Raw genomic sequence first — 25601 nt, 5'->3', positions numbered from 1 at the left:
ATTTGCCCTAAGTACTCCCTCGCTTAGAGACGACGGACCTCCAGTCCTTTGTAGGGGACGGCGAAGGGATCCAGCCTGCTTGGTGCATGATAAGAAGCCACATAGTGGCTCCAGGAGAGCTTCTCTGCTCTCATCGCATCCTCCGTATTCTCTGCCCCCACCACCCCCAGCTCCACAGGTACCTGGGGCTACAGTTCCCAACCCTTTGGAGAATCTCTGCCTTCAATCTGCTGTTGCTCAGCTTCTTGCCCTGCTCGTCTAGGTGGCTAAACCAGTCTGTCCCCTCAGTCCAGCTTCCACTATCTCTTGTGTTCTCTGTACTTTCTGTTCTAGAATTACGCCCTTTTTTTTTCTTTTTAGGGCTGCACCTGCGGCCTATGGACATTCCCAGGTTAGAGCTCGCATCAAAGCTTCAGAGCTGTGGCTGCTGGCCTACACAGCAGCTCAGGGCAATGCTGGATCCTTAACCCACTGAGCAAGGCCACAGATTGAACCCACATCCTCATGGATACGAGTCGGATTTGTAACCCACTGAGCCACAGCCGGAACTCCCTTTTGTGTCTTTTTCTCTTCTTTTCTTTTTTTTTTAAATTTAAATCCCTTTTCTGAAACTGCAGTGGAATTTGGGGTAGAAGGGAAATTAGACACCTGCCTTGAATCCATCATGTCATCCTGGAAATGAGTCCTCTGTGTCCCTTAGTGTTGAGCATCTCCTCTGCTGGAATGCAGGTTCCTTGATGGCAGGGGTTCATTTGTTCATGTTTCCACTTCCAACACCTAGACAGTGGAACAGAATAAATGACTGACCTCGAATGAAGGACCCTAAGTAGGGCATATGATCACATACGAAACAGTCGCTCAAGGAATAACTAAGTAGCACATTCAGAAACACACATGGTCTAATATTTGCTTCCTTAATTTTTCTAAATTGTCGTTGATTTACGATGTCAGTTTCAAGGTGTACAGCAAAGAGATTTAGATATAAGTGTATTTATAATATACACTCTTTTCAGATTCTTTTTATTTAGTTTTCACTTTTTTGGACCATTGGTTGCCATGCAGAACAGGGCAAATGGACCCTCAAGGCCAAACGTGGAGACGTTTCAAATCAAGTTTTAGGGGAGGTCCCGTCGTGGCTCAGCAGAAACGAATCTGACTAGGATCCATGAGGACGCAGGTTCAATCCCTGGCCTCACACAGTGGGTTAAGGATCTGGCATTGCCACAAGCTGTGGTGTAGGTCACAGATGTGGCTCTGATCTGGTGTTGCTATGGCTGTGGTGTACGCTGGCGGCTACAGCTCCTATGCAGCTCATAGCTGGGGACCTTCCATATGCCGCAGGTGCAGCCCAAAGAAGACCAAAAAAAGTTTTTAACTCAGTTTTAATTTAAAGCTGATTTTCACGCGTTGGTTGTACATAAATTTTATTATGTTATACATATTGTTATTTTATAGCCATGGTCAAACCTCTCAGACAGTGGACTTTATCGATCTAGAGAAATACTGATCTGAACGTGGCTGTGTCACGTATTTGTGCAAAAACTCACGTCTTATCAGAGTAAAGTCCACACTCAAGGCAGTCTGTACAGCCTGTAATCACCTCTCTGGATTCTGAACCGGGAGCAGCACAAATTCCTGGCTTTCGGCACCACGACCGAAGATGGCCCTGAGCTTCTAACTACCCAGGCTTCGTTCTCTCCGTGAAAAGCTCTTCGCTTATTCTTTTATTCTTTATTTTATTAGCATGAATGTAGTTTTTTGTCTCCTGATAAGCACCGTGTTTGTTCCCCCCTTTCCAGCCCTGAGCAAAGAGGGCCTGGTATCCGGGCAACTGTGTCCCTCTCGGGTTCATTTCGTATCAGTCCATTAGGAGGACACAGCAGCTACTGAAGAGTCTACTCTGTTCAATTACTGACTTGAGGCTCCACCCTTTTTCTTGCTCCAGGTCTAAAGATAGGAAGGTAATAACCTTGAATCGTTGAGATGTGTCACAGATTCACAGGACACTTCTCTCAGCAAAGAAGACACACTTGCTCTACTGTCCTTGAAAAGTCAACCTCTCTTCAAGGGGGACCTTACTGAAGAAAGAAGAGAGAACCTTTGCTCTGGAAACACTTCTTTTTTTTTTTTTTTTTTTTTTTTTTTTTTTTTTATGGTCCCATCCTTGACATATGGAAGTTCCCAGGCCAAGATTTGAATCTGAGCTGCAGCTGTGACCTACCCCACAGCTGTGGTAATGCCAGATCTTTTAACCCACTGGGCTGCGCCAGGGATTGAACCCTCAACTCCACAGCAACCCAAGGCGCTGCAGTTGGGTTCTTAACCCACTGTGCCACCGCAGAAACTCCTGGAAACACATTTTTATTTTGGAATAATTGCAAGTTAAAAATGCTTAAAAAGGAGGAGTTCCCGTTGTGGCACAGTGGAAACGAATCCGACTAGGAACCACGAGGTTGTGGGTTTGATCTCTGGCCTCGCTCAGTGGGTTAAGGACCTGACGTTGCCATGAGCTGTGGTGTAGGTCGCAAACGCGGCTCAGATCTGGTGTCGTGTGGCTGTGGTGTAGGCCGGCAGCTGTAGCTTCGATTAGACCCCTAGCCTGGGAACCTCCATATTTCCCGGAAGCGGCCCTAAAAAAGACAAAAGACAAAAAAAAAAAAAAAAAAAGATACTTGGACAAACGCGTTCATCCCAGCCTTGTGTCTGAAAATAGAGACACTGGTTATATATAAAGTAAGGTATATGTGCCTAATGGAACCAAGAGGAAGCCGTGATGACAAATGTTTTAACAGGGACTCAGTAGCATTTCCCAATTTCGCCTAAGTCATGTTCATTACGTATATAAAGATGCAACTAGGAGTTCCCGTCGTGGCGCAGTGGTTAACGAATCCGACTAGGAACCATGAGGTTGCGGGTTCGGTCCCTGCCCTTGCTCAGTGGGTTAACGATCCGGCGTTGCCCTGAGCTGTGGTGTAGGTTGCAGACTCGGCTCGGATCCCGCGTTGCTGTGGCTCTGGCGTAGGCCGGCGGCTACAGCTCCGATTCGACCCCTAGCCTGAGAACCTCCATATGCCGCGGGAGTGGCCCAAGAAATAGCAAAATGACAAAAAACAAAACAAAACAAAAAGATGCAACTAGATTGAAATACGCCAAAATATTTGCACTTTAATGGTCCGCTAACAGAGCATTATGTCCAGAACTTTGGTGCAAAGCATTAAAACCTAGCAAACAGTCAACACATTACAAACAGTGAATTACAAATAATCAGAATATGCCTAAGAGGAACAAAGTTCAACACATTTTTGGCTGAATGAACATTGGTTATCTCCGAATACGGTGCCGGCGACGCTCTTCGTTACAGTTTTCAATTCCGAATTTTCTAGAAGGACCTTGCCAACATCCCCTAAGTTGGAAGTGTCACTAAAAAGGGGGGCTCCCATGCCCCTCATGCCCTCGGACGGTCTCGGGCGCGAGTCGATGTGGGGGAAGCCGAGACCCCTCCCGCGGCGGAACCCCTCCCGCGGCGGAACCCAGGCGGGGAGGGCGGGGCCCGGACCGCGTTCCAGGCGCACCAAGATGGCGGCCGGCGCGCCCCGCGTTCGGAGCCGAGCGCTCCCGAGCGTTCCCGAAGCCGACAGGAACCTCGGGAGCCGCGCGGGTGGGATCGGCCCCGCCCCGGAGTCTGGGAGCGGCGGCGCCGGGCGGGGGAGGGGAGGCCGGATGTGAGTGGAGCGGCCATTTCCTGTTTCTCTGCAGTTTTCCCCAGCTTTGGGTGGTGGCTGCTGCTGGGCTCCCGCTTCCCGTCGGCGGAGGGCGAGGCGGCGTGGACCGCGGCCCCGGCACCCCGCGCCCTGCCGCCCGCAGCCGCGCGCCCGCCCGCCCGCCGCGCCCCGAGCTCCGAGCTCCTCGCCTCAGTGCCCGGCCGCCGCCGCCGCCGCGGCCCAGCGAGCGGCCCAGATGCAGGCCATCAAGTGTGTGGTGGTGGGAGACGGGTGAGTGCGCGGGCCTGGCCGGGGCCGGGGGCCGGGGGCCGGGGGGCCGGGGGGCCGGGGGCGGGCGGGCGCCGCGGGCTCGCGCGGGGCCTGGCCGGGCCTCTCCGGGGCGGGGGTCGCGGGCCGCCCCCTCTCGGGACCCGGCGGCGCGCGCGCCTGGTTCCGGCTTTTTTTGGGTGGGGGAGGGAGGGAATCGGCGAGCGGCGGCTGGAGGGAAAACTGAACTCCACCCTCCCGCTTTCTCGCAGGCCGGCTGACCGCCCGGCCGAACCCGCCCAGCGCCTCGCCGCCACCCTCCCTCCGTGGCCCGTAGATTGGGTGGGTTTAGGGAGTTGCCTTTCTTGGTGTTTCCATGAAGCTCTCGAGCCGCAGGGAGAACCTCGGTGGGTCCCTGCGGTCCCAGGTCGGTCGTGTTGGAGGACTGTGTACACGGGCTGCTTTGGGGACCCTAGGCGGATCTGCTGGGGGGTGCCTTCCGCCTGTACTTTGCCACTTTTCTGATTTTCTTAAGTGATGCTGTTTGCTATTAAGGTGGAGAAACTTTGCAGATTTCTAGCTGCGAGGAGCTGGGTGCGATTAAGACTGTTCTTTTCTCTGAACGTGGTGTAGTCAAAAAGAAAAAAAAGAAAAGAAAAAGCTGGCTCTGCGTTCGCTCCTGCGTTGGGTATGGCATGTAGCAGAACTGGCTCCTGGGCCGAGCTGTCCTGTGACTCAAGGCATTTCTTTTCATTACAGCCTGTGGTGGTTACAGGCCCTAGAGGAAGACAAGACTTGTCTTATGCAGTTTTTTTTTTTTTTCTCCTCTGGAAACAAGAATCTCAGTGTAATCCGAGCAAAATTGTGTGTCTCAGCCTTGCTCAAGTAGAGGAGCCTTCTAACAAGGAAGCTCCAAGAATTACTGCCAGTTTTCAGCAAACTCCGAATGCAACTGGTACATATTTCGAGTCTTGTCGAGTAGAAGGAAGAGTTCTGGCTTCACTATACCCCAAAGTCGTCGTTAGGACTGGTGCTGCTTTTATGCCTCTTGGTGAATGTGTGCGTTTTTTGTTTTATTTAGATCATTGCCAATAAAACGTTTGAAATTGTTCCTATAACTAATTCCGATCCATGAAGGACAGTTAGAGAACTGATTTTTTTTTTTTTTTAAAGATGCTCTCTGTATGATTTGTCAGGCTTACAGATGTGAAGCTTGGTAGTTCTAGCTTTATCAGTAGAAATTGTAAGTTTCCCCTACCTAGGAACCTGTATGGAACTTTTTTTTTTAACCCTTTGAAAGAAAGCTTTAATGGAGGAGGTGTTAACTGGGGGAATGGTGAAATTAGTAAATTTGTTTAAATGAAATTTTGATCCTTTTGCTACTGAATTAAACATGTCCCTTTGTCTTGGCATTTTAAATTGTCTGGATTTCCTTTAAAAACTAAAAATGCTGCATCAGCAATGTTTAGAACTTGAAATAATACTATTTTTTAAGAAAGTCAGATTGCTAATAATGTTTTATCTAATTCTAGGATGTAATATTCTTATCTGAAAATTTGTAAAACTGAAACATAAGCCCAGCAGATAGATTCAGTTTGCTTGATCTCACAGATGGACTCTCCTGTTCTGTTGGCTTGTTTACGTAGTCAAATACCTGTTGAATGCCTGCTGTGGCGTCTGGATCTTTACTTGAAATCCCCACCTCACCACTTAGAGGGAGACCCTGAGCAAATCTCTCATCCTTCAAGAGAGGTGCCTCAGGAGGAAATTGTGAGGCTTGAGTAAAATGCTGGTTATTAAGTGCCTCACAGGTGCCTGGCCCTTACTGAGTGCTTATGAGTGTCAGCTGCCAGTATTGTTCTTATTCTGTTTCTGTTACTCTTTGGCACTGCTAGGCTCTGTGAAGGGCATATTGAGCATAAAACATAGTGGCTGAGCACTGTCAGTCATTTCTGTTGTTGTTTGGTTGGTTTTTTTTTTTTTTTTTTTTCCTTCTTGCCTTTTCTAGGGCCACTCCCACAGCATATGGAGGTTCCCAGGCTAGGGGTCGAATCAGAACTGTGACCCCCAGCCTACACCACAGCCACGCCAGATCCAAGCCGTGTCTGCGACCTACCCCTCAGCTCACAGCAATGCCGGATCCTTAACCCACTGAGCAAGGCCAGGGATCGAACCCACAACCTCATGGTTCCTAGTTGGATTCGTTAACCACAGAGCTACGACGGGAACTCCAATGGAAGTTCTCAGGCTAGGGGTCAAATTGGAACTACAGCTGCCAGTCTACATCACAGCCATGGCAACACCACAGCCACGGCAACACCAGATCCCTGACCCATGTCCCAGGCCAGGGATTGAACCTGCATCCTCATGGATACTAGTCAGATTCGTTTCCGCTGTGCCACAATGGGAACTCCAAAATAAATAAAAATATTATTAGGAGGAGTTCCCTGGTGGCTCAGTGGGTTAAGGATCTGGCATCCCTGCTGTGGTGTGGGTTTGATCCCTGGTCTGGGAACTTCAGCCTACCATAGGCTCAATCAAAAAAATTTTTTGGGGGGGATTCTTTAATTAAAAGCCGTTTCATAACTATTATAACTGGCCCCAGTTATCCTATATTCTTCTAATGAATTATTAGCAATTCAGTTAGCATTGAGTATAAAAATATGAGGTCAATTTTGATACTTTTTTTTTTTAATACTTTTAAATTTTGTTAATCCTTTCTGTTTATCCTGATTCTTTTAGTCCTTTTTTTTTTTTTCCCCCGGTTGTCTTTTGTCTTTTTGGGGCTGAACCCGTGGCACATGAAGGGTCCCAGGCTTGGGGTCAAATCGGATTTGTTGCTGCTGGCCTATGCCACAGCCACAGCCATGCCAGATCTGAGCCGTGTCTGTGACCTACACCACAGCTCACGGCAATGCCGGATCCTTAACCCACTGAATGAAGCCAGGGGTCGAACCCACAACCTCATGGTTCCTAATTGGATTCATTTCCGCTGGGCCACAATGGGACCTCCCTTTTAATCCTTTTTTTTTTTTTTTTTTGTCTTTTTTTGTTGTTGTTGTTGTTGTTGTTGCTGCTATTTCTTGGGCCGCTCCCGCGGCATATGGAGGTTCCCAGGCTAGGGGTCGAAATCGGAGCTGTAGCCACCGGCCTACGCCAGAGCCACAGCAACGCGGGATCGGAGCCGCGTCTGCGACCTACACCACGCCGGATCGTTAACCCACTGAGCAAGGGCAGGGACCGAACCCGCAACCTCATGGTTCCTAGTCGGATTCGTTAACCACTGCGCCACGACGGGAACTCCCCCTTTTAATCCTTTTTAAACACAGGGTCTGCCCCTTTTATTTGCGGGACCTCTGCCACAAGTTTGTCTTTTGGTTTTACGTAGGTACGGCAGCCTCTCACATTCAGGTGTTCCTGAATAGCCACTTTTAATCGTGTGTTTCCACTTTCTTTGACTGTGAGGCTGGGGTGAGTGACTTGAAGCCCCCCGCATTTCACTCCAGATGGCCTCTCAGCCCAGTGTCTAATTTAGACATTGCTGTCCAGGAATTTTTTATTTAGTTGAATGTGATAAATGCCTTCCGTGATGTCATCTTTATAGGAATGTCCACTAGGTCCTGCCCACTTCCACTGAGCCATCACTGGTGGCCTGACCCATGAGTTGAAGCTCCTCGTGAATTGTCTTTGTGTGGTTTTGTCTCGAGGCAGGGGGTTCCATATTTTTGATCTGTTGTAAAGGTGATTGAATTCTACACTGGCTTACAAATTTAGGTTTAGCCATTTGGCTCTGACTTTGGTTGGTAAAATTACATATAATGCTTTTTTTTTTTTTTTTTTTAAATTTCAGATGATAATTCCAGCCAAAACTTTGGGGTTGAGTTCATTGGAGGAGTATCAGGTCTCTATTTTTAGAAACCTTAAAGCCGCCTTGTAAAATCTACCTTTTGTGCTACTCAGCTAATGTTTTAGTACTTTGTACTTTTTCTCCTCGGCATCTCAAGGTAGCTCTAACTTATAACCCACATCATCAGATGGAATTTTTTCCCTCCCAACATTTTATTTTATTTTTTTATTTTTATTTTTATTCTTTTTTGTCTTTTCTAGGGCCACACCCACGGCATATGGGGGTTCCCAGGCTAGTGGTCTAATCGGAGCTGTAGCCACCGGCCTACGCCAGAGCCACAGCAACACCAGATCCTTAACCCATTGAGGGAGGCCAGGGGTCGAACTGGCAACCTCATGGTTCCTAGTTGGATTCGTTAACCACTGAGCCACGATGGGAACTCCCTCCTCCAACATTTTAATATGAAAAATGTCAAATATGGGAAAGTTGAAAGAATTGTGCAGTGAATACTCACATACCCACCCCTGAGATTCTGTCATTGACTTTATCAGACATCTTCCCGTTATTGGGGGACATTGTAGGAGGATTTGATAGAGGGGTTGATTGTGAAGGCGGGTGATAGGCAGTTAAATAGAAATTCTTGTCTTTGAATCGTGCCTCTTCAGCTGACCCTTGTAGGCTACCCTGGGGTTTGGCTCGGTGGTTCTAGAGGGACAGGGTAGAGTAACGGCTGCTCCAGCGTGGCGCTCTGTCATAAGTCGTAGCATCTTCAGCCCTGAGTGTCCGGCAACTGCACAGTGTGAACTTTTTGAAGCCGCTGATGGTGGCCACGACTGGCTTTCTGTGAGTTGGTTGTGATGGCCCCTGGTAGTGATAGAAAGGAGAATTTGGGACAGGGTTTTGTGTTTTTGTGGCACTGAATTGCTCTGAAGGGCTAGTGTTTAAGTGTCCCCAAACCCCATTTTTCAGCATAAATCGAGGACTTTCATTCAGGGTCTTTCATTAATGCAATAAGTGTAACTATGTGTTTGAGACTTAGAATTCTTGTTCCACCATGTTCTATTCGTGTGTCCTCAAGATCCTAGGTACTTACTTTCAGGGGTTCGGGGAGGGGGAACTAGAAGGAGGTCAAAGGGAACAAACTTCCAGTTTCAGGATAAACACGAACTAGGGATGGAAGGTCGGACAAGACACAGATGACCAGCACGGCTGTGTGTTAGGGATGACAGTTGGGCTAAATCCTAAGAGGTTCTCTCCCAAGGAAAAACATTTTTTCTGTTGCTTCAGTGTATCTGTATGAGACGATGGATGTTCACTGACGCTTGGTGGTCCCTTCCTGATGTGTGTACGTTTACTCGTCTGTGATACACCTCAGGCTTACACAGTGCTCTGTGTCCGCTACACCGCGACAAAACTGGCGGGGGGCGGGTCACGTACTTTCAGACAGTGTTACAGGCTCCTTATTTTGGTTTGCATTAGGCATTGGAGAGGTCTGGTGCTTCTCAGTTTATCTTCTTTCTTAATTTTAGGGCCTCCCTCATGGCACATGGAAGTTCCCAGGCTAGAGGTGAATAGGCGCTACGGCTGCCAGCCACAGCCACACGGGATCCGAGCCACGTCTGCGACCTACACCAGAGCTCAGGGCATCTCGAGATCCTTAACCCACTGAGCAAGGCGGGGGATCACACCTGTGTCTTCAGGGATGCTAGGCGGACTCGTTTCCCCTGTGCCACGACGGGAACGCCTATCCTATTTTTCTTTCTAAAGGCAGTGCCGAATATTCTTGAGCTTCCTGAGTCTCTTTAGCATGAAGAAATTGTCATTGTTTCTAGATTTATTGATGTATTTGCTTTAAAGTTTTGGTTTATAGATTTTAGGAAGAAACACTGAAGTTTGCCCAAAAATCTTTAAGGAGAAGCTTTCCTTGAGGTTTTCCTGGTGGAAAAATAGAGGACATAGTAGAAACATATGAAGCTAGCTTTTGGTCTTGATTAGTTTACGGGATAGGGCAGGAGAAACAGGTTAAAAAATGTCCTTGTGTAAACTTTCTTCTGGTCAACTCATGTTTACTTTCTGTTTTCTTTTTTGCTTTTTCAGGCTGCACCCGCGGCACGTGGAGGTTCGTTCCCAGGCTAGGGGTCCAGTCGGAGCTACAGCCGCTGGTCTACACCACAGCCACAGCCATGCAGGATCTGAGCCGCGTCTGCAACCTACACCACAGCTCCCGGCAACACCAGATCCTTAACCTACTAAGTGAGGCCAGGGGTCGAACCTGCAACCTCACGGTTCCTAGTCGGATTCGCTTACGCTGCACCATAACAGGAACTCCTCATGTTCACTTTCCAGAGTTATAGCATCTTTTAAAGATTAAAAAGATTGAACTGAACAGTTAAACATATAGCATTTGAAATTCCAAAGCAAGTAGTAATTTCCAGAAGTTCTGCAGCAGCATTGATCAAGGCAGACCAAATCCTGCTCCCTTTCTTCCCGTGGGGAAAAGCTGTGACTGTCTAGAGCTGATGCTGACTTCAGTCTCTAACTTTTGTTTGTGGAGTGTATTTAAAAGGAGTGAATAAACACACTAATGGGAGGTCAATAACCCCCTTTTAAAACCTGTTTTAAAAAATTAAGCACAGACATTCCCATTTGGCTCAGTGGGTTAAGAACCCAACTAGAAACCATGAGGATGCAGGTTCAGTCCCTGGCCTCACCTGGTGGGTTAAAGGATCCCGTATTGCTTTGGCTGTGGTGTAGGCCAGCAGCTGTCGCTCCGATTCGACCCCTAGCCTGGGAACTATGCCACGGGTGCTGCCCTAAACAGCAGTAAATCCATCAAATCAAATCAAATCAAAGGTTGGACGTGTATTTATTTAAAAAGCCAGAATTTTTATACCTTCATAATTCTTCTAGAACATGGTTTATGGCTAGTGATGCTTGGAAATAAAATTTCAATTTCAGTTACTACCAGGTTATGCCAGTACCTTGAATTCCTCTCAAGTTAAACCTTTCAAAAGATGACCCCTCAGCTGAAGATGAAATTTCAGGAAAAGAAATTTTAGAGCATTTAAAACACCCTTGGTGGTGTTTATAGTCATGGCTTGGTTCCTTGTCCGTGGAGAGACTTAGGACAAGAGCTCGAAGCGCTATGGTGGTGTTTTAACAACTAAACCTTTATAGCTGCTTTATCTTGGACATTAAGAGGTAGTAACTATTGGAGTTCCCATCGTGGCTCAGTGGTTAACGAATCCGACTAGGAACCTTGAGGTTGCGGGTTCAATCCCGGCCCTTGTCAGTGGGTTAAGGATCCAGTGTTGCCGTGAGCTGTGGTGTAGGTAGGTCGCAGATGCGGCTCGGATCCCGCATTGCTGTGGCTCTGGTGTAGGCTGGTGTAGGCTGGCAGCTACGGCTCCGATGAGACTCCTAGCTTGGGAACCTCCATATGCCTCCGGAGCAGCCCAAGAAATGTCAGAAAGACCAAAAAAAAAAAAAAAAAAAGAGCTAATAACTTAATGTTTTTACACAACAACATTTTACATTTTGAAAAGAGAATCCACTCTTCCTCAGCTACCGCATCCAGCACGTGGCCAAGCCAGGGCTTGTTCTGCTCGTTCTGCCTCACGTCTTGGTGGCTCTTGGAACGTCCCACTTCTTTGCACCCTGAAATCCCCTCTGTGGTCTGGGCCCCCAGCAGTTGTTCTCGGAACACAGCGGTAGCTGCTTCCTTGTTTTCTGCCCCTCATCTCAAGCTTCTTTCCACACCACTGTCAGAGGCTTCTTCTAAAAATGCAAATCTCATGGTTTCTTGGCAACTAAAAATGTTCTGTTACTTCCCAAGTAACATCAAGTTCCATGTCCTTTAAGAAGAAGAGATGGCAACTCCGTAGATTCTCCTCTGCCACTTCCCCCTTCTTTCTTTCCTCAGTTGTACGGGGCTTCTTTTCGTCTGAGCCTCCCCGTGTGTTGTTGCTTTTGCCTAGAATGTTCCTCCGTACCCTGTCCCCATGACTCGTAAGCGACGTTGCAGCCTCCCGTGCCTCTGAGACTAGGTTAGATCGCCTTGCTGTGTTTCCAGAGCACCTGTAATGACATACCGCCGGGAGTTCCCTGCTGGTCCAGCGGTCAGGGCTCTGGTACTTTCACTGCTGCAGCCTGGGTTCAGGAACTGAGATCCCACACATACCGTGGCCAAAAAAAACAACCTGCACACCCCCACCCCCACACTTAGCATACCTATAATTTTGTGTAATGACTGCTTTTTTTAGTTTACTAACTGCTAAGTTCCATGAGCTCTTGTTCATTGCAGTATCTTTAGCACCTGGTGTGTGTGTGCTTCCTGGCGTAGCACCCAGTTTGCTGGCTTAGGGCGCAGTTGAATTAATGCTCACAGTAGTTTTGTGATGAGGTGGTAGCTTTGCATCCGTCTTAGAGTTGACAGAACTGAAGCGTAAAGAAGTTGATTGAAACTTAAAAAATGGAAGCCTTAATTGGAAGAGCTGACTGTGGGTTGTGTAGTCAGGGCAGTGACTTTAGATTTTAGCCACCTCCTCATGCAAGTTGGGTTTTTTTGGTTCCCGTTTTTGTTTTTAACGTTCTAAGCCATTAACAAAATGTATGGCCAGTGAGTCATTTCTGTTTAGAAAGCCTTTAGGAGTTGGAAGCCAGCTCCTGCTGATGTAATGTTTGACTCTGTGAGGTCTTTGGGGTGGGGGAGTTCCAACTTTTGTTAAACCCTTAATAATGCTAGAAGTGAAGCAAGGATTGGCAAGACTGCAGGGGCCTGTAATCTGCTCTTGTTGAGAGGTTTTTGCCTTAAGCTAAGAGTGCAAAATAGAAAAGCACTTAACTTCTTTCTGGTGAGTCCTGATTTACTGCAGTTAAGATCAGATAACAAAATCTTACAGTGAAGAACTCTGCTGTGTCACATGACTTTGGTGAGCCTACCCAGGATGGCAGGGCGTGGGCTCCCTAAGGAACGTTTGCTGAACCTTGGGAGGCCAGGGACTCTGAGAAGCCCCGGAAGTCGCCCTGTCTTTGTCGAAAAATTTGGAGACTCTTTTGGCTAATGATGCCGTGATGGTCTCAATTTTTAGGTGATAATTCCCCTTAGAAAAATTATCTCCCAAGTGGTTGGGAGACCTCTGTTTTTTGTTTGTTTTTGTTTTTGCCACGCCTACGACACTTGGAAGTTCCTGGGCTAGGGATCGAACCCCAGCTGTAGCAGCGACCCAGGCCTCTTCAGTGACAGACAGCACAGGATCCTTAACCCACTGAGCCACACAAGAACTTGATTGGGAGACTTTTCAGCCACCACCCTGGCACAGCAAACCCACTTCGCCTGTGATAGGAGGCCCTCCTGTCCCTGGAGTATTTCTGTACTGTTCTCTCTTTCTTATCTTCGCAGCCAGGTGGGAAATGACTGCAGCATCCCTTAGCCATTCGTTAGTGACTGTGTCTGGAATTTAGTGTGTTAGCTGCTCTAAACCTTTCTGGTGATTAAGTGAGGATGGGAAGGTGGCAGGTTGAATGCAGGTGGGTCACAGTGGGCGCAGTTGTGGGTGGTTGGGGACTAAGCCTCTAAAGAGAACAGTCTTTGCTGATTGCCAGAGGGAAGGCTTTAGGAAGGGGGTGGGATTCCACGCTGGAAATGGATTACTGAGCAACAAAATGGGACTTGGAGAGGAAAGCTGTGCTTGCAAATTAGTGTTCATGAAAATGACTTGAGGCTGGAATTGAAGATTCTTTCACCTTAAAAATATTTCTCTTGAACCTGAGCTTTTGATTAACAACTATTTGACTACTAGTGCTAATACCTCGTACTGAAACAGCATGTGAAGCCTTCGGACTCAGCCTTTCTGAGGGATTCTGCGTTTCAGGATTAAAATAGGTGTAGTGTTAAGTAAAAGGGTATAGAACCTGTTTTCTTTAATGCTGTATATACTTCTGATTTTCCTATCAAACATTTTCACCGCATAATGACAGCGAGGATTGCATTCATGTTGACGAAGCAATTTACACCATTTTTTTTTTTTTCTGTCTCTTCAGAGCTGTGGGTAAAACTTGCCTCCTGATCAGTTACACGACCAATGCCTTTCCCGGAGAATATATCCCCACGGTGTAAGTATCCCGAGGTACACCGGGAATTGTCTGTCACAGGGTTTTTTTGGATTCCATTGACTTGTTCTGCTATGTCTTTCTTAATCCTTATGGGAACAGATAGAATTAATTGTCTTTTCATTCACCGAGTCTAATTATAAGGTGTTTGGGCCTTTAGAAGATACTTAATCTAATAGAAAGTTTCTGCACAGTGATGAAACAGCTTTCCTAATTGATTTCTAGATATTCAGGAAATGAAAGTTAAACCAACCGTGAAACCCAGAGACTGGATAATGTGAGCGTTTCAGATAAATTTGGCTTTCTGGGCTCTCTGTGTGAAGGGTCAAGGAACCGGAACAAAATACCATTATGTTTTAATTGGCCTTTTCTGGCAAGCAACCCAATGGTTGCTTGTCACTGTTGAGTTACTGGGCTTCGGTATTGAAACCAGGGTGTGTGTGTGCGCACGTGTGCGCGTGTGTGCAGGGCGGGGGTGTGTGGGAGGACGGAGCTGGTGCTGAGCTGCTGCTTCGCTATTGGCAGCAGAATTGGGTGGAATGGAAAAGTGCTTTTCTGATGATGGGGTTGCCAGGGAGCCCCATGTAGCTGAGCCTCCTGAAAAAAAAAGTCACAGTACTGTTTATTGAATAATCTAGCCTCTTCCCACCAAACCAGACGTGTATAGCACTTTTCCCTAGGAAAGCTGGCTTGGTCATTAACTTAAAAATCACATTGGAACCTACTCAGACCATGGCTTTGCTGCCACCAAGATCCTAAGGTTTAGCCTTAAGTATGGACAAGTTAATTCTGGAATTTTATTTTCAAGGCTTATGTTTTGTGTTCTGCTCAGTACTTGCCCTGGTTTGTTTGTGTATTTATTAACAACTTTTTTAGGTTTTGATATTTTTTCCTGTTGTTGATTTACAACGTTCTGTCATTTTTCTGCTGAACAGCAGAGTGACCCAGTCATACATATGTATGTATGTACCTTCTTTTTCTCACCTTATCCTCCATCCTGTTCCATTACAAGTGACTAGATACAGTTCCCTGTGCTGTACAGCAGGTTGCCCTGGTTTAAATGGTGATGAGAGATGGCTTTTTAATCAATGACTCCACGGTACTCGTAATTTTTTAGAAAATGTTTTCATGCCCTGCTACTCGTAATTTTTTTTTTTTTTTTTTTTTTTTTTTTTTTTTTTTTGCCATTTCTTTGGGCCGCTCCTGTGGCGTATGGAGGCTCCCAGGCTAGGGGTCCAATCGGAGCCATAGCCACCAGTCTACGCCAGAGCCACAGCAACGCGGGATCTGAGCTGCGTCTGCAACCTACACCACAGCTCACGGCAACGCCGGATCATCAACCCACTGAGCAAGGGCAGGGACCGAACCTGTAACCCCATGGTTCCCAGTCGGACTCGCCAACCACTGCACCACGACGGGAACTCTCTCGTAATTTTTAATGTCAGCTTTGTTTCTGCCCTGTGGGCCGTGGGCGTCCGAGCCTCTTCTCACAGTGAACTAGTTTGAGTGCAGCAACCTCAGGTTAATTTATAGCCTGGTGAAACCTGGTTGCACACCCTTTGAAAACGTGACACTGTAGCGTCTCGGATCGGGTGTGCTTTGTGCTCCCCCTCCCCTGACCAAGGCTCCCCTGACAGCAGCCTCCCGCCAGTGGATTTCTACAGGCACTGCCCGTGCAGCCCTGGTGGCTGCCCCTACGGAGAGTGAGTCACATGAACACAGAAACTCTACAAGTGGGGTGTGAAAGAGGAACTAATTTTACGCTTTCTTCATTCCGGGGGAGAAAAACATTGATGTTCTCTTCACTCGAGGCAGGCAGGTTTATTTATTTATTTACTTTGCTTTTCAGGACCGCGCCTGAGGGTCTGGAAGTTCCCAGGCTAGGGGATGAATCCGAGCTGCTGCTGCCGGGTCCTTACCCCACGGAGCGAGGCCAGGGATCGAACCCACATCCTCGTGGATATGAGTCGGGTTCTTAACCCCCCGAGCCACAGCGGGAACTCCCCCTGCAGGTTTTTATTGCTGGCAGCGCCTGTTGGGTCAGCTGGGGAGCTTGTCCTTGTCGCCCAGACCTCCGCGCGCTTGTTTCCCTTGTTCGGCTCCCCTTTGCCTCCGCCTCTCAGCGCTCGGGAGGCCTCTCCTCGGGGCCGGCGTCTGCGGGCCTCCGTCTGCTCCCGCTGCCCCTCGCTGCCTGTGCAGCCCAGGCCTGGGCTCTTGCTGCAGGGCTAACGACTCATTGTTTGTGCTTTCTTCTGCAGCTTTGACAACTATTCTGCCAATGTTATGGTGGATGGAAAACCGGTGAATCTGGGCTTATGGGATACGGCTGGACAAGAAGATTACGACCGGTTACGTCCCCTGTCCTACCCACAAACAGTAAGGAGATGACTGCCTTTTAATGCCTCCTTGAAAGTAGACAGTTCCTGGAGTTCCCGTTGCGGTGCAGTGGAAACGAATCCCGAGGAATGACGAGGTTGTGGGTTCGATCCCTGGCCTTGCTCAGTGGGTTAAGGATCCGGCGTTGCTGTGGTGTAGGCCGGTGGCTACAGCTCCCATTAGACCCCTAGCCTGGGAACCTCCACATGCCGCAGATGTGGCCCTAAAAAGCCAAAAAAAAAAAGAAAAAAAAAAAAGTAGACAGTTCCTGATTGACTAATTCGTATCACCTTTGAGTTTGCTGCTGTTTCAGTCTTTTGGGTATGTCCATCCAGTAAATAACAGTGTATTCAGTTGGTTCCATAGTGAATCTCTCCCTAGATGCCAGTCGGAGTTTTGTGTAATTTTTGATCGTTACCAGTTACTGACTATGGCGCTATGCGTTTCACCTTCTTTGATGCAGTTTTGGGACAGCCACGTGAAATAGGTACCGGCTTGTTTTTGCAAACCAGTTTTAAAAGCAGTTAGTTTCCAGAGTGACACTTGTTTATGGTTTTTTGGGTTTTTTTTTGCTTTTTAGGGCCATATCTGAGGCATATGGAGATTCCCAGGCTGGGGGGCAAATTGGCTGGCCTATGCCACACCCGCAGCCGAAGCAACGCCATACCTGAGCCGCATCTGCGACCTACGCCACAGCTCATGGTAACGCTGGATCCTTAAACCCACTGAGCGAGGCCAGGGATCGAACCCACGTCCTTATGGATGCTAGTCAGGTTCGCTAACCGCTGAGCCACAATGGGAACTCCCCTTCAAGTTTTAGTTTTTCCAAATTAAATAATTCTTAGGGCTTTTCTGTCCTTTAGTAAATCATTTTCTGTTTCTGAAACGTTTGGAAGTTTTGTGTACCCGTCTTGGGTTGCTGGGCTGCGAGTCAAGGTGTGGTCGGTGGTGCTCAGGCCCAGCGTCAGGCGTTGAGTCTGGTCCCCTGGGTCGGCCTGCTTGTCCCAGGACTGTGGTGTTGGTGGCGGTGTCTGCGAAAGGCCATGTGCTCCATCAGCCGGGACCCAGAGTGTCGCCAGCACTGTCGCTTCTGGGCGTGCTCTGACCAGCCTGCGTGACCCTAGATGGGTAACCAGCGTTTAGCTTGGCTGTTTGATTTCCCAAAGCTTGCAAGCCTCGCTAGGGGAACATACCCGTGGTTACACAGAACTGGCCTAGCTATTTCTGCCCGCTAAAGAGCCGCTCCCCGGGGGCCCGGGGGTGAGGTTTGGGCTTGAGTGGGGTGATTGGGTGAGGGCTCAAGGAAGTGGGGACCTGCTGAGGATTGGATGCGGTTGGAAGCAGGGTAGTTCTATGGGTGTTGTAATAAGTCATGCCTGGAAGGTGGGCATGAAGGGAGGCCAGGCTGCGATGGGTGCAGACGTCATCACATGACCTGACCTGGGTGGGCGAGGGGACCCTGGTGGTCTGCAGTTTGCACAGGGACTTTGTATTTAGTTTAGACAAGACTGAAGTGGTCTTTCCTGACTTTGGGGGCTTGGTGTCCTGGGGTTGCCCCATGGAGCGTGCCAGGTGAGTGCCAGGCAGCCCCCGGGGGTCACGCTTGTTCTCAGCGGTGCCGTGGTGATGCAGCAGCATGTCTCTGCCAAGTGTGTGCGTCCTGGTCCTTTTCCTGGTGCATCGACGGCTAGAATTAAAAGGCACTTGAAGCCCGAAAGGGAAAACCAGCTGGAAAGCAGGTGGAAGAGAATAAAATGGAAGGACGCGAAATGATGGAGTTTTTGGAGTCGTGGGGTTCCAGCGGGGCTGGGGCGGGTCTCCTGTGATCGCTCCCCTCACAGGCAGGCAGGGGGCAGCACTGAGGGCCACTGTCCGTGTGTGACCAGAGAGAGGGACCTGGGTACAGGATTTCGGCCAGGGCTCCATGGGTGCCTGGAGTGAGGAGAGAGCGCTGCCCACGGAAGGACAGCAGCATCCAGACCCGGGAGCGAGGTGACAGCTCAGGACATGCACGCGTGACCCCGTGAGGTGGAGTGAGAGGCCATGCTGGGCTCTCAGCATGAGCATGCGAATGACACCCGGACCCAGCAGCAGGTGCCAGGGGGGTGTCACCTCGAGAGCAAGGGTCGGGGAAGGGAGGCTTGAGAGGAGCCGTTGTCAGAGGCAGTGCAAGGGTTTCCTTAGAGCCGCCTTTGGGCTGAGGAAGAAAAAGGAAGGCGGAAGGAACAGGCAGGTGGTAGATTGTTCACGGAGGATGGAAAGTATCTGTCTTCTCCATCAAAAAAGATATTCTTAAAAATGGACAAAGGGGGACCAGATGTGGTTATTTCGCAGCTGCGTTTGGTGGCTGATCCCCTGAGTCCCTGTACCATGATGAAGTTTTGGTGCTACGCCAAGGCCTTCAGAGGACAAACTTCAAAAATAGCTCGGAGGTCACAGAAAAGGAAACCGCAAACAAAACGAGGGCGTTCCTGCTGTGGAGAAATGGGATCACTTGTGTCTCTGCAGCACCAGGATGCGGGTTCGATCCCTGGCCCGGCACAGTGGGTTAAAGGATCCAGCATTGCTGCAGCTGCCGTATAGGTTGCAACTCTGGCTTGGATATGTTCCCTGGAATGGGAACTCTGCATGCCATGGGTGGCCAAGGAAAGAGAAAAACAAAAAACAAAATGAGAAGACAACCTACAGAACGCAAAAAAAAATATTTGCAAATGATGCAACCGACAAGGGCTTAATCTCCAAAATATACAAACAACGCGTACAACTCAACAACAAAAAAGCGAACAACCCGGGTGAAAAATGGGCAGAAGACTTGAATAGATGTTTCTCCAGATACGTAAGGATGGCCAGTAGGCCCGTGAAAAGATGCTCAGCATCTCTAATTGTTAGAGAAATGCGGTCAACACTACCGTGAGGCACCACCTCATACCCGTCAGAGTGGCCGTCATTCATAAGTCCGCAAATAGCGAATGCTGGAGAGGGTGTGGAGAAAAGGGAGCCCTCCTACACTGTTGGTGGGAATGTAAATTGGCACAACCACTGTGGAAAACAGTATGGAGGGTCCTCAGGAAACCAAATATAGAACACCCATGTGATCTGGGCATCTATCCAGATAAAACTTTCACTGAAAAAGATGGATGCACCTCTGTGTTCATAGCAGCACTGTGCACAATAGCTGAGACATGGAAACACCCCGAATGTTCAACAACGGATGAATGGATTAAGAAGGTGTGGTATAGTGGCAGTTCCTGTTGTGGCTCAGCAGAAATGAGTCCAACTAGGAACCATGAGGTTGCAGGTTCGATCCCTGGCCTCGCTCAGTGGGTTAAGGATCTGGTGTTGCTGTGGCTGTGGTGTAGGCTGGCAGCCGTAGCTCTTATTCAGCCCCTAGCTTGGGAACCTCCATAGGCCACAAGTGCAGCCCTTTTTATAAAAAAAGATATGGTAGATACACACAATGGAATACTACGCAGCCATGAAAAAGCCATTTGCAGAACATGGATAGACCTAGAGATTGTTATCACACATCAGTGAAGTAATAAAGAGAAAGACAAATACCGTTTGATACCACATGTATGTGGAATCTAAAATACGGCATAAATGAACCTAGCTACAGAACAGAACCATACGCAGACGTAGAGAACAGACTGGCGGTTGCCAGGGTGGAGGGAGGAATGGGATGGATGGGGAGTTCGGGGTTAGTGGATGCAAACTGTTACATTGAGAATTGAGAAGCACGAGGCCCTGCTCTGCAGCACGGGGAACTATAGCTCCTCTCCTGGGATAGACCAGGATGGAAAATAGTAAAAAATTAAAAAAATTTTTTTCCTTTTAAAATTATTTATTTATTTATTTATTTGGTCTTTTGTCTTTTTAGGGCTACACCTGCAGCACATGGAGGTTCCCAGGCTAGGGGTCCAACTGGAGCTGTTGCTGCCAGTCTACACCACAGCCACAGCAACAGCCACATGGGATCGGAGCCAAATCTGCGACCTTCACCACAGCTCACGGCGACACCGGATCCTTAACCCACAGCAAGGCCAGGGATCACACCTGCAACCTCATGGTTCCTAGTCGGATTCGTTTCTGCTGCACCACGACGGGAACTCTGGAAAATAATTATTTTAGAAAATGTATATATGACAGTCATTTGCCGTACAGCACAAATCGGCTTATTGCAAACCAGTTATACTTTAGTTTTTAAAAGTATATTAAAAATAGCCTACAGGTGCAACCAGGATCATTACAGAGACTTTAATATTCGCTTTGATTTGTAAAGGGGAAAAGCTTGAGTGAGATGAAAGTAGTTGTCTCACCTTGGTTCTTAGAACGCCAGATTCTCTGTTGTTGGAAGAGCTAGTCTTTCAGTTTTTATTGGAAGCATTGTGATAAACACTGGAAATGCTGCCACCTCTGGGGGGGCCTCCTCCACACGCGGTGGGGGTGGGGGAGGGGGTGCTGCGGGTCTTGGTGCGGTGGCACATTCAGGCCAGGCCCCGGCCTTGCTGCCCCGGAGGCTCACGGTCACAGCTCTGGCCTGGCCGCCTTCCTGGGCAGCCCCGTCCCACAGGCCCCGCTGTGTGGATGGGCCCCTTTGCTCTTGGCCTCCGGGCCTCGTGTCCGCGAGCTTAGCGGGAGAGCTTGGCTCCGTGCCGGCTGCCTCTCCCATGTCCTCCGCCGCCTTCGAGGGCACCTTGTCATTCTGCCGGGAGAGGAGCCGTCTGCGGCGGCTGAGGGAGGAAGGAGCTCCGTCTGCTCCCCAGGACTTGCCCGACCGGTGCCCCCACCACCAGTGACCTTCACAGGGCCCCTCGTGCCCCGTGGCCAGGGTGACGGAGGGATTCAGTGACCCTGGGTGGCGTAGACCTGCTGGATCGTCATCCGCTTGCTCCCTGGGAGGGTTGAGACACCGCCCAGATGAAGAATGAGTAACGGGTTATGTTGACTGTTCTCAGTTTTTACTAACCTCAAACCAAGTTCTCGTGCATTACTAGGTTGGAGAAACGTATGGTAAGGATAGACCCTCCAGGGGCAAAGACAAGCCGCTTGCCGTATGTAAAACTTTCAATCGACTTCAGTTTCCAGCTTGATCTGTTCTCTCGTTTCACTTAGTTTTCCTAGGATTTCCCGTCGAGCCTCCCGGTCCTTGAGTGTTTGACCTCTGATTCACTCAAGGTTGAGGTCGGCTCGATGAAACGTGCTTTCACTGGAGCCCATGGTCGACCTGCTGGCCTGAATCAGAGCCGTTCCCAAGCTGCTTTCTCCCCTCCTCTCAGGGCACGGGGGCTTTGGTGGAAGGGGCCCTCTCCAGGCTGCTGGGGAGACGCGAGGCTTCACCCTGGCGCCCCGGCCACGGGCTTGGCGGGAGCGGGACTAACCACCCTGGCGGCCCTTCCCCCGCTTCGGTGTTGGGTGCGGGCCTGTCCGGCGGGCGGGCTGTGCGCTGCTGAGCTCACCGGCCCCGCTTGGAGGCGTGATCAGCCCAGGGCCAGAGGCCGTGGTGGTTCCTGGGCAACCTTGTGCATGCGCTCAAATTTCATGTCATTTACAAAACGCTGTCGTGTGGGAGGTCGCTCCCTTCCAGGTACAGGGTGTCAGCTGAGGATTGAAAGTGTGTGCACTTCACAAAGGAGTGTCATTGCCCTTTTCCAGGAAAATAGTTCATAAACCTAGCATTTTAGAAACTTTGGCTTATTTTTTTTTTTTAAAAAGGATGTGTAAACGTTTAAATCTCACCTTTTGCACAATAAAGTGCATGTTCTCCAGAGGCCCTGCTTGGGCCTGAGAAGCCCTGACAGCCGGCGAGACGCCGCTTTCACACGAGGCCGTCCTCCCTCCCGAGGGCCAGCGGGTGAGCGAGGACCTGAGACCCACCTTGGGCCCAGGGCCCTGACGGCCGGTCCTTCCTAAAAGCAGTGTAGTTGGAGCCGCGTGAGCCCCTAGAAGTGTTTGGACCTAATGTTCTGATGGGGACGTAATGAGAAACGTAGCGTTGTAGATGATGTTTTTGAAATGGATTCTACTTTTGAGGAACCGAGACCAGGTTTTAAAGAAATGCAGGCGTAGCACCTTGACACAGGATTTTGTCCCCAGGCAGGAACAGCATTAAGCTCCCAGGCAGAGCTGGAGTGATGGAAAGAGGCCTGTCTGTCTGTGGCCTCCAGTAACAGAGCGTGTCTTGTGCTCCACTCCCAGTCTCACCAGTAACTTGTGCTTCACGTGCTGGTTCTGGTCTGGGAGCGTCTCGACCAGAGAGGGTGCAGGGAGCCGGCTCGCGCCTCAGCTGCTGGTGCGCAGGACGAGCCGGGGCTTCTGGCGCTTTCCCCGCAGCATTTAGGAAGCAAAGTGACTTCGCCACGCCAAGACCATTCTCTAAACGCCTCCCTGTGTTTCTTTTTACAGGACGTATTCTTAATTTGCTTTTCTCTTGTGAGCCCTGCATCTTTTGAAAATGTTCGCGCAAAGGTAAGTGGGATATTTTATTTTTATTTTTTATTTTTTCGTCTTTTTGTTTTTTCTAAGGCTGCACCCTTGGCATATGGAGGGTTCCCAGGCTAGGGGTCCAATTGGAGCTGTAGCCTCTGGCCTACACCACAGCCACAGCAATGCGGGAACCGAGCCGCATCTGCAGCCTCCACCACAGCTCACGGTAACGCCGTATCATTAACCCGCTGAGCAAGGCCAGGGATGGAACCCGCAACCTCATGGTTCCTAGTCGGATTCGTTTCCACTGCGCCACGACGGGAACTCCAGCAAGGTGACTTTAGTATGCAGAGTTCTCAAGTTTCAGGGCCGATGCAGAAGTGCTGGGTTCCTTGTTAAAATAACGAGGCAGTTGGGAGCCAGGTGAATAAAAATGACGGACTGGCGGCACCGGTGGGCTTGGTGGAGATGACGGCGGTGGGTCAGGGATGCGTCTGGCGGGGAGGAGACGGTAGAGCTGAGTCCTGAGTCCTGGGTTCTGCTAGTTTGGTTCTCATCCTCGAATGTGTGAGGGGTTTTGAAATGACCTAAGAACTTGACCAGAAACCAAAAACAGAGTGGCGGGGCGGGGGGCTGCCTCGTCGGTCCCACGGTGCAGTGGTTGGTGGTTCTGGAGGGGAGCCTGGCCGAGGGCAGCGTGCTGTCCCCTGCAGGAAGGCTCCGTGGCGACGCAGGGACTCGGGATTGACACAGCTTGGCACCGGTGTGGCCGTAATCGGCGGGAGGGCGGCTCCCACCAGAGTCGTGACTTTGCTCCTGTCCCCGCGCCTAGTGGTACCCAGAAGTGCGACACCATTGTCCCAACACGCCCATCATCCTGGTGGGGACGAAGCTTGATCTCAGGGATGATAAAGACACGATCGAGAAACTGAAGGAGAAGAAGCTGACTCCCATCACCTACCCGCAGGGCTTGGCCATGGCGAAGGAGATCGGTAGGAAACCCCGCGGCGCCAGGTCTGCTTGGCCCGCCAGAGGCCGGAGTCCCGCCCGGGGAGGTGGACCCGGGTCTGGCCGCCCCTGCAGAGACCCGGCTGAGCCGGGGGGTGGGATGGGGGGGCGAGGCCGAGGCTGAGAGGCCGTGTTCCGTCCGGCAGGTGCTGTGAAATACCTGGAGTGCTCGGCGCTCACGCAGCGGGGCCTCAAGACAGTGTTCGACGAAGCCATCCGAGCGGTTCTCTGCCCGCCCCCCGTCAAGAAGAGGAAGAGGAAGTGCCTGCTGTTGTAAACGCCTGGGGCCCGGGGCGGGGGCCCGCCCCGCCCCGAACCTTTGTCTGCTTTGCTCAAATGTGGAGCCTTCGCACTCAATGCCAAGTTTTTGTTACAGATTAGTTTTTCCATAAAACCGTTTTGAACCAATCAGTAATTTCTAGGTTTTTCTCTGTTTAAAGTGTAAGAGTTTAAACTTTCACATTCTATTAAAGTTTAGCCCTAAAATGACAAGCTTTCCTAAAGCCTTATTTTTCAGAAGCCCCTGTTCTTGCTCAGATGAAGAGTTGCCAAAATCCCTTGTGAGCCAAGTTGCGTTGTTGGGCTGAGAACACTAAGCACTAAGCTGTTGACAGAGACCTCTCTCCCTGCGAGACCGTCCCTTCCGAGGCCGGCGGCTTTCCACCGTGAAGGGCGGGCGTAGCGCCTCCTTCGCGAAACGTCGCCACGGAGCGCACCCTCGTCTATCCGCCCGTGCCCATGACCTGACGTTGTACTGTGCGTCCTGGCGAGGAGGTGACAGCGCAGCTCTCTGCATCAAGCTCTGATTGCGTAGTGAGGGTTTCTTTAAGCGATGAGTGTACTAGCTTTCGTGAGACCTTGAACTGAACTCCTGCTCACGTGTTCCCTCCGGCGAGGTGTTCTGGCCGTGGGTGCGCGGGGTGGAGCGTGGGGAGCGCCTGTGATCGAAGGATGAAGACAGTATTTTGACAAGATACGGAGGTTAATTTACACTACATTGTACACGAAATAGTGAAACTATTGAAAGTGTCACGGGTACAAGTTTTAAAAGGTTGATTGCTGTCAAGTGAGTAGATGATGAAAGGCTGGTGTTATCAGTTAGTGTTTTCTTAAGCTCTTGCTTTTTCTTCACCCTGCCCTTCCCTCCTGAAATTGGGCGTTGGAATCCCTTTTTGACTTGGTCCTTCTCATAGTTGCTAACTTAGTGCTTTCCTTATAGAATCCCTTCTTAACGAGCAATATGCCTCCTTGTATTATAAAATCCTTCTGAGTGAGCGTTAGAAACATCCTTTGGTAGGTCGTAAAAGTGCATTCCTCATCTCATGTTACTTTATTCACGGCTACTCAGTGCTTTCCTTAGTTTTCTAGTACCTGGGTGTAAACATCCTGTGTTGCAGCTTTACAGTTTTTAAGACACTTTAGATCTTCTTAGACGGTAACCTTCTCACCATCACTGTCTCTTCGTCCCTGACGCCGCACCCTGACTAATGACACTGACCCTCCTGCCCCCCCCCCCCCCCGGCCCCCCGCGTGCCCGCGGGCCTCCTCCCCGCCCTGCCCACGTCCCCCTGGGCTCCGAGGTGCCGAACCCCGTGCTCGTGCTAACCAGGTTCTCTGCAGCTTACCCGCTGGCAAGAATACGAGCTTGGACCTTCCAACCACTAGAACAAAATTTTTTAAATTGACAGTTGCAGAATTGTGGAGTGTTTTTACATTGATCTTTTGCTAATGCAATTAGCAGTATGTTTTGCATGTACGACTTAATAAATCCTTGAATCATAAGACTGGTAATACTTGCGTTCTTGGTGAGCAGCCTTCTGGTGTGCGTTCCTTCTCCTTGCTCTGAAATCCTGGGTTGTTGGTGACGC

The 25601-nt window shown here is 49.7% G+C and overlaps 2 protein-coding genes across 4 annotated transcripts in view; one reads left to right on the top strand and one right to left on the bottom strand.

Annotated features, from left to right (window-relative positions):
- The first annotated feature begins 3746 nt into the window (after positions 1-3746).
- Positions 3747-25515, top strand: RAC1 (Rac family small GTPase 1). Of its 2 annotated transcripts, XM_085015758.1 has the most exons (7): positions 3755-3992; positions 13858-13929; positions 16185-16302; positions 21297-21353; positions 22705-22767; positions 23558-23717; positions 23880-25515. In XM_085015758.1, the coding sequence occupies exons 1-7, from the start codon at positions 3958-3960 to the stop codon at positions 24008-24010; spliced, it is 636 nt and encodes a 211-aa protein (XP_084871884.1). In that variant the 5' UTR covers positions 3755-3957; the 3' UTR covers positions 24011-25515.
- Positions 20123-25601, bottom strand: part of DAGLB (diacylglycerol lipase beta) — a 45300-nt gene continuing 39821 nt past the window's right edge. For both annotated transcript variants that reach the window (XM_085016531.1, XM_085016534.1), the window contains exon 16: positions 20123-20410. The gene's annotated coding sequence lies outside the window, so the exon portion shown is untranslated. The remainder of the gene's footprint in view (positions 20411-25601) is intronic.

Source organism: Sus scrofa, chromosome 3 (assembly GCF_054392235.1).
Source record: "Sus scrofa isolate SSC_HxYL_T2T_F1_AM1 chromosome 3, Sscrofa_HxYL_maternal_Yorkshire_Landrace_v2.0, whole genome shotgun sequence".
Classification (NCBI taxonomy): domain Eukaryota; kingdom Metazoa; phylum Chordata; class Mammalia; order Artiodactyla; family Suidae; genus Sus; species Sus scrofa.
The sequence above is the reverse complement of the archived record's forward strand: the minus strand, read 5'-3'. Positions and strand labels throughout refer to the sequence as shown.